Here is a 7,407-nt window from a genome sequence, read left to right on the forward strand (position 1 = left end):
CATCTCCAACTACTCACCCTCACCCCCCCCCCCCCCCCCCCACCTCGCTCCTCTGCAGGTCGCCACGCAGGGCTTCACCTCTGCGGCCAAGGCCTTTGCTGGCCCGCCGTTCTCGGAGGCATCGGCAGACAAGGCTGTGGTGCCGGATGGGCCTAAGCTCCGTCAGTTTGATGTGTATCGGTTCAACCCGGACACCGACGAGGACGGCGCCACCGTCACCTACACCGTCGACCTCAACGACTGCGGACCGATGGTGCTGGACGTAATTCTCAAGATCAAGGATACCCAGGACTCGTCGCTGGCCTTCCGTCGCTCCTGCCGTGAGGGCATCTGTGGCTCGTGCGCCATGAACATCGATGGGAAGAACACCCTCGCCTGCCTCTGCCCCGCCGACAACGGCAAGTCGAAGATGACCATCCTCCCGCTGCCGCACCTGTATGTGGTCAAGGACCTCGTCGGCGACCTCTCAGGCATCTACGAGCAGTACGACTCGATCGAGCCGTGGATCCAGGGCGACATCCCGGACTCGGCCTACCACATCGGCCCCAACGGCGAGAAGCGCGAGCTTCTCCAGTCGCAGGCCGACCGCGCCAAGCTCGACGGCCTCTACGAGTGCATTCTCTGCTTTTGCTGCTCCACTTCGTGCCCCTCGTACTGGTGGAACCCGGACAAGTACCTCGGCCCGTCCATCCTTCTCCAGGCCTACCGCTGGATCGCCGACTCGCGCGACCACGCCACCGAGAAGCGTCTCGACTTCCTCAACGACCCGTTCAAGCTCTACCGCTGCCACCAGATCATGAACTGCGCCGACGCCTGCCCCAAGGGCCTCAACCCGGGCGCCGCCATCGCCAAGGCCAAGCAGCTTGTCGCCCAGCGCGCCGCCACCGCCTAATCCCCCCCCCCCCCTACGATCTCGATCTAAAATCCGATGTCCTCCTCCCCCCGGCTCCTCTCCATTCCCCATTCCCGCTCTGGCCGCCGTCTCCCGTGAGCATCCGTCACGTGCCAGCCGACTCGCTCGCGGCCGCGCACGCTACTCCGGCACCCACGGCTCTCCCACCTTTTATCGATGGCGAGCGGCCGCCAGAGTCCTCCGTCGGGCTCTCGGCTCGGTGTGGGCTTTGTCACTCTCTGTGGAGTCTTCTTCGCCGCTACAGTGGCGTCGACGGTGTTGGGCAAGAAGGGCAACGTGGCGGTGCCGGTCTTCCCGCTCGCGCTCTCGGCTCTCACCGCTCTCGCGGGCGTCGCCGTCTATCCGCTCCTCTTTCTGGGAATTCTTCTCGCCGATTCGCGCGTTGACCTGCCCGCGCGCTTCCTTCACCGACGCGGCATGCTCTCGCTGCCATCGTATGCGCTGCCGGCGACTGTCGGTGCGCTCTTTGCCGCACACAACGTTCTTGCCAATCTCGGCGCGCGCGGCAACGTTGTCCCCGGCCCACTCGTTGCCATCCTCTCCAAGCTCGTTGTGCCGTTCTCGATGAGCATGGAGGCATGCGCAAAGGCGCTCGGCTATCACCATCTCTACTCGCGGATCTCCGTGGCCCGCCTCCTCGCCGTTGTTCTGCTCTTTGCCGGCGTCGCTCTCTCGGTCTTCGGGCCCGAGGGCAAGTCGTTTGCCGCAGCGTCGGGCGCGTCCACAGCAGCGTACGTGACCCAAGTCGCCTTTCTCGTCACCGCAGACATTCCACTCGCTCTTGGCATCCTCGTCGTCCGCCAGTTCTACAAGGCTGCCGCTGATGCCGCGGTCCCGAGCGGGCACGGCGTCACCCACGAGCTCGTCTTCTGGTGGTGGGTCTCGCTTTTCGAGCTCCCCTGGGTCATCGTCCTCGCTCCGCTCAGCGCTTACCTGCAAGACTTTCCGATGGCCTCGCTTGGCCGCAACGCTCGCGATGGGCTGGCGTGCTGGGTCGGCGGGGTGGACCCGTCGCTGGCGTCGCTGGATTCCTACGCCAAGTCGACGGCCTCGGTCGACTGCGGCTACGGCTCCAAGATGTTCTACGCCTCGCTTGTGGCCGGCTTTGCCTTTAACGTCTGCATGCCGCTTCTCGCTGTCCGCGCCTCGACAACCACGCTGTTGTGGATCCTGCGCGCGGCGGCGCTCCCGTTCGCCGTCCTCGCCTTTTCGCTCCACATTGTCATGGGCACACACGCTACCCCGCTTCATCCATGGGGTCTTGTTGGCCTCGCCCTCGTCCTCGTTGCACTGCTCGTCTTCACCTATTCGCCGCGACAGCCAGCAGCCAGCGATAGCACCGTCGAGGTCGGAGACGCGGAGGCGGTCGCCAGCGTCGCGCTCCTCGGTGACCGCTCGGTCCAGCGATTCGAATAAAGTTCAACATCAAAGGAGTGTGTTACCATGTGTGTATACTATAGCAGCCCAAACGGGTCCATGACAGACGCCGGCAACGCCGCCGCCGTGGGCAGAGCACGAAGAGGCGCCTTGTGTGCCGGGAGGCTTGCTGCTGCTGCTGCAGCAGCGGCGGCGGCAGCAGCCGTCTCGCAGGCAGTAGCGCCTGCAACCAGCTCCCACGGCATCTTGCGCGGCATCTTGCGGGTTCGACGGCCTCGTGACGAGCGATTCAGAACCTCGTCGTCGAGGCGGTCGAGCGCCGAGACCGGGCGCTTGCGAACCGGCTGCGCAGGTTGGACTTCGGCGGCGCGGCGGCGCTTGCGCGGCGGAAGGAGCGAGGCCAGCGGGAGCTGCGGCCAGTCATCGATGCCAAAGGTTGAGAGCTGCGGCAGGCTGAGCATGTCTGACGACGGGCTCAGCTCTGCGCTCTGGGTGCCCATCGGCGTGTTGTCGAGCGGCGGCGCAAAGTCCAGCGGCTCGGGCGTGAGCAGACGGATCGGCTCAGTGGCTGGGCCGGCGTCGACCAGCTCGCGCCACGGCAGCGGCGACGGCGAGCGGAGTCGTGCCGAGTTGGCACCCAGCTCGAGCTCGAGCCCGAGTCCGGCGCTGGGCCCACCAGTCGCAACAGTTCCTGCAGCGTTGGCACAGTGCTCAGGAGTGTGTGACTTGGAGTTGGGTAGCCGCGACGAGGCCGAGACCGGCGGCGGCGACGATGTAAGATGCGATGTCGACGCAGGCGTTGACGGGACTGAGGGTGTGGCCACCGAGCTAGTGGTGGGGCTGTTGCTGGTGCGAGACGGACTTCGGGCAAGCGGGAGCGTGTGAGGGACTTCTGTGGCATCTTCTTGGTCAGCAAGCACCTCGGCCATCCATCGCATGTGCGGAATGGCCTCCAGTGCCACTACATGGCTCGTCGCCCATCCAGGCGTGGTGAGCGGATAGAGGCAGTCGGGCGAGGGGCAGGCCAAGAGCGCGGTCCGTGAGCCGAGCAAGCTGTACTCTAGGCCACTCCCACACTCGGGACACCCGCCCTCACTCATTGTGACAGACGGGTATAGTGAGAGAGGGGGAATGCTGGTGACTGCTGGCAGAGTTGGGGGGGGGGGGGGGAGGTGGACAGTGTGAAGTGCTGCCTCTGCGCTTGCCCCCTCCCCGTCCCTTCCTGTCCCCCCTCCACGCTGGATGTGATCAGGATGGGCAGACTCGGGGCGAGTCGCATTGGAACAACTCGGTTTTGGGGAGGGAGGGGAGCAGGCGACACCGGCTCAGAGGCGCTGTACAGGGCGATGTGGTCCGCGTAGAGCTAGTTTACAGATAAATGCTAGTGAGGACAAAGGTAGGCGATGTATGGGATGTGCGATGGGGAGTAAAGGAGGTATGGCTTGAGTGTTGCAGGCAGGACCGAGTGGGAGAGGCCGTGGCGGGGGAGGCCGCGGCGGAGGAGGCCAGCTCTCTTGCTCTCTTTGCAGTTCGTAGGTGCGAGTATGAGGCGGCATTGGGCGGTGGAGCTGGTAGGAGTGCTCTTTCTAGCGTTTGTGTGCGAGGTGGGCGTGTATCAGGCTGCAATCTGGCGGTGTGCGCCTCAGGAGGATCCAGAGACGGAGGTCTGTGAGCCATCGCAGATTCTGGTGGTGAGTGATACGCAGCTGACCGACGGATACTCGTACGCGATGCGCGCACGGTGGGGATGGATTCCAGGCTATGTGATGGTAGAGCAGATACTAGAGTGGGCATGTGACATGTACATTCGGTCCGCGCTGACGGCGGTGGCGTCTGTGGGTCCGCGGCTGGCGGCGGCTGTCGACCTTGGTGATGTGCTCGATGGCGGGCGGTACTACACTGTCGACGAGTGGAAGCGGGGCGTGAGCAGGATCCAAGCTCTGCGGAGCGTTGCTGGCCGCAGCCTGCCGTGGTTCACCGTGCCTGGCAACCACGACGTCGACATCGACTACCGGATGAAGACACATCGGTTCGAGGCGAGCCTCGGGCTCGGGTCGAGGCTCGTGGTTGCCGGCAACATGTCCATCATTCTGCTGAACTCGATGGCGCTGCGGGCGTCGACCCCGAGCGCGCTTCGGATGGCGACCGAGGCGTTTCTGGCATCTGAAGAGCTTGTCCAAGCGCCGGCACCGCGGCTGCTCATGCTGCATCAGCCGCTGTATCGCCCGCCAACGGCCACATGCGGGCCGCTCCGGAATGCCGGCGGCTCGCAAATCCCGTACGTTGTCCGCGGCCGCAACTATGCCACCCAGGCACTTCCCGAAGTTACCGAGCGCATTCTGGACAAACTTGCACCACTCGATGCTGTCTTATCTGGCGACGATCATGAGCCGTGTGTTTATCAGCATGCGGGAGACAAAGAAGCAGGCCCGGTTGAGTACACCCTGCCGACGCTGTCGTGGCTGCAGGGCTCGTTCTCGCCGGGTCTTGCTTTTATCGCCCTCGAGCGCGATGCCGGCAATTGCGCACCCAAGGCTGTCACGGTGGCGTACTGCTTCCTGCCGAATCGATACATCACCCTCGGAGTCTATGTTGCCGCGGCAGCCCTGCTGGCCAAGTTGCGGGTCGACTCTGCCTTCGCCTTTGGGTCACCGAGGGTGAGCAGGCTGAAAAAGACCGACGCCGAGGCTTCCATCAACGAGCGAGGAGTCTCAATCACACGATCACGATGCCTCTTGCTAGGACAGCAGCTTGCTCGATGGGCGGTGTACATGGCCGGGTATACCGGAGCCATGGCGTGCGCCATGGCCGGAGTGGACCGAATGAAGTGAAGCGGCAAAACCTCGTTTTGACGCCAACGAACGGTCACGGGCGGACCAAGCCCAGTCGCAGCCAAAGGTTCCCGAGCCAAGGTCTGGCAGGATCACCTCACTCTGGCGACGCCGGCCATGCACAGCATAGAGGCGGCACGTGAGGCATACGGACGGCGCGGGGCGCCGGGGTACGGACTGGCCAGGCTCATTGCCCGGCTACGGGGCGAGGTGCCGACGGCGGCTAGGACGGCCAAGTACGCGACGACGGGAAGCGGACGGCGGGCGGCGCGGGCGCGGGTGAACGCGCTGCATGACCGCATCAAGGTGTTGGAGCAGACGTTTGACACCAATCTGGAGCGATGGTGGACGCACTCGATAGAGGATACGGGGAGCAGCGGGGCGACGGCCGAAGGGCAGGACGCCGAGGACGCCGCCATTGCACTAACGCTGGCGACCGAGTCTTCGCCGGCGGTACTGGCGCTGCGGTCGGCACGGCGGAGCTCGCGACCGATGACGGCACCGGCGCAGTGTGGTGGTGAGAGCGGAGATCGGAAGAACAGCACGCTGGTGCCACCAACGTCGCCGCTGGCGGCGCGGGCGGTGCATCTGCAGTCGGCGCGGGTGCGGTGGGAGCACGACTTGGCTGATCTGCGGGCGCAGGGGAGCGGCGGCGGGGCCGAGCCCTTTGTCTACGAGCCGTTTTGCAATGTGGCAAACGAGCTGTTTGCGCTCCCGCGGTCGATGCGCAAGTCGCGGTCCATTGTCTCGGTCGCGTCGCGGTCGTCGCTGCGGCCGACCACGCCCGGGCCGGGTGGCAACAGCGGCGAGCGGTCGGTCCGGGTGGCCAAGCGGAGCCACCGACTGTCGCTACTCTCAGCAGCGCCGACAACCACGTTCTGGTTCGACGCGCTCACACCTTCTGATCTCCATGACGAGCTGGAGCTGCTCATTGCGGCGCTGTTTGACGCGGTGCCGCTCCGCAAGGCATGTAGCCTGTTCTTCCATGAGGTGCCGCTGGCATGGACCATGATCCGCGACATTTACGAGTGCGAGGACAAGCTGCGTGCACGTCAGCTCGAGCTCCGCCGCTCGGTCGGCTCTGACACGTACAAGCTGATGACGTCCAAGGCGGCGCGTGCGGCGTGCAGTGATTCGCAAGCGTTGGCTGCAGCCAAGACACGAGTCCGTCAACATTCAGTCCGGCTCCGCATCCTGGAGCTTGTGCGTCTCGAGCGAACCATCATTGACTCCAAGGCGCTCCTCCTCCGCAAGTTCCACCAATGGCGGCACAAGTTCCTCGCCCTTCCTGATCATGCCGAGCTTGTCGAACGGCCACCGACGAGCGGCTCGCAGCGATCACGGACGCCGACCCGTCCGTAGACGTTTGCAGGATCCGGGGATCTGAGCTGCTGCCAGGCTGTATCTGATGTCATGCGGTAGTGGCAATGAAGACAGAGAGTGTTCGTGATGTGTGTGTGAGAGGATGACGAGGGGGCGTTGAGGGAGAGGGAGCCATAGCTGACTCTTCCATGCACAGCCTTGTCCGCCACATTGCATCCATAGCCGTTGCAAATGCAAGAGCAACGCCTTGTGTCCTCCGTAGTGGGTATGCGTGGTCGGGTCGGCGCGCCACGCATGCGCTCACTCGAGACCAAGTGCGGCCGAGCGTGCACCGGGATGTGGGACTAGTGACCGTCTTGCATGCAGTGCGAGTGCCGATGCGGCAGTGGTCAAGCCGGGCATGGTGGGGACTGGGTGGAGTTGGCGGTGATGGCCAGCATGATGCTGATATGGGCGATGATGTACGTGGAGGGAGAGGAGCATGGGTATGCATGCATGCGTTGAGCATGGGTACATGTGTGTGTGTGTGTGTGTGTGTGTGTGTGTGTGTGTGTGTATGTGTATGTGTGCGTGTGTGTGTGTGTTATTAGAGCACTTGTCTCATGGGCAATCAGTCGTCGTCGTCCAAGAACACCCACATGTCCGCCGAGCCACCGTCACCTGCCGTGGTCAAGTCCGACGAGGAATGGAGAGCCGAGCTGACTCCGGAGCAGTACCGCGTCCTGCGCAAGAAGGGTATGGATGTCTATGAGTGTGAAAGGGGGGGTGCAGGTCGTCGGTCGGTCGGTGAGGGAAGGGGACGGCAGGAGGGGGGGTGGGGGGGGGGGGAGGTGGCGTCAGCGAGTGGCGTCGAGCAGAATCGAGGTCCGGTTATACTTGCCCTTGAGAGCCCGCCATGATTATTCCTGTGCGGTGCTGGACCTGCGGCAAGGTATGTTGTGTAGGGTATAGGGTGGGATAAGG

The 7,407-nt window shown here is 64.2% G+C and overlaps 6 protein-coding genes across 6 annotated transcripts in view; 5 read left to right on the forward strand and 1 right to left on the reverse strand.

Annotated features, from left to right (window-relative positions):
* The window catches only part of AMSG_03233 (sulfurtransferase MOCS3), a 2,842-nt gene extending 1,903 nt beyond the window's left edge, over nt 1–939 (forward strand). The window contains exon 2 of the mRNA XM_013904623.1: nt 59–939. Within this exon, the coding sequence (XP_013760077.1) occupies nt 59–892 (834 nt within the window). The 3' untranslated portion in view covers nt 893–939. The remainder of the gene's footprint in view (nt 1–58) is intronic.
* A 130-nt stretch (nt 940–1,069) lies between these two features.
* Nucleotides 1,070–2,329, forward strand: AMSG_03234 (uncharacterized protein; the record flags this gene model as incomplete). The annotated part of the gene is made up of 1 exon (XM_013904624.1): nt 1,070–2,329. The coding sequence occupies one exon, from the start codon at nt 1,070–1,072 to the stop codon at nt 2,327–2,329; it is 1,260 nt and encodes a 419-aa protein (XP_013760078.1).
* Nucleotides 2,330–2,343: 14 nt separating this feature from the next.
* AMSG_03235 (uncharacterized protein) lies at nt 2,344–3,219 on the reverse strand (the record flags this gene model as incomplete). Its single annotated transcript, XM_013904625.1, has 2 exons — nt 2,344–3,098; nt 3,153–3,219. 2 exons carry the CDS (start codon nt 3,217–3,219, stop codon nt 2,368–2,370), a joined length of 798 nt encoding a protein of 265 aa, XP_013760079.1. The 3' UTR covers nt 2,344–2,367.
* A 615-nt stretch (nt 3,220–3,834) lies between these two features.
* AMSG_03236 (uncharacterized protein) lies at nt 3,835–5,121 on the forward strand (the record flags this gene model as incomplete). The annotated part of the gene is made up of 1 exon (XM_013904626.1): nt 3,835–5,121. One exon carries the CDS (start codon nt 3,835–3,837, stop codon nt 5,119–5,121), a length of 1,287 nt encoding a protein of 428 aa, XP_013760080.1.
* Nucleotides 5,122–5,238: 117 nt separating this feature from the next.
* On the forward strand, nt 5,239–6,571 carry AMSG_03237 (uncharacterized protein; the record flags this gene model as incomplete). Its single annotated transcript, XM_013904627.1, has 1 exon — nt 5,239–6,571. The coding sequence occupies one exon, from the start codon at nt 5,239–5,241 to the stop codon at nt 6,481–6,483; it is 1,245 nt and encodes a 414-aa protein (XP_013760081.1). The 3' UTR covers nt 6,484–6,571.
* A 464-nt stretch (nt 6,572–7,035) lies between these two features.
* Nucleotides 7,036–7,407, forward strand: part of AMSG_03238 (methionine-R-sulfoxide reductase) — a 1,608-nt gene continuing 1,236 nt past the window's right edge. The window contains exon 1 of the mRNA XM_013904628.1: nt 7,036–7,179. Within this exon, the coding sequence (XP_013760082.1) occupies nt 7,047–7,179 (133 nt within the window). The 5' untranslated portion in view covers nt 7,036–7,046. The remainder of the gene's footprint in view (nt 7,180–7,407) is intronic.

This window comes from Thecamonas trahens, assembly GCF_000142905.1.
Source record: "Thecamonas trahens ATCC 50062 unplaced genomic scaffold supercont1.12, whole genome shotgun sequence".
NCBI classification, from domain to species: domain Eukaryota; order Apusomonadida; family Apusomonadidae; genus Thecamonas; species Thecamonas trahens.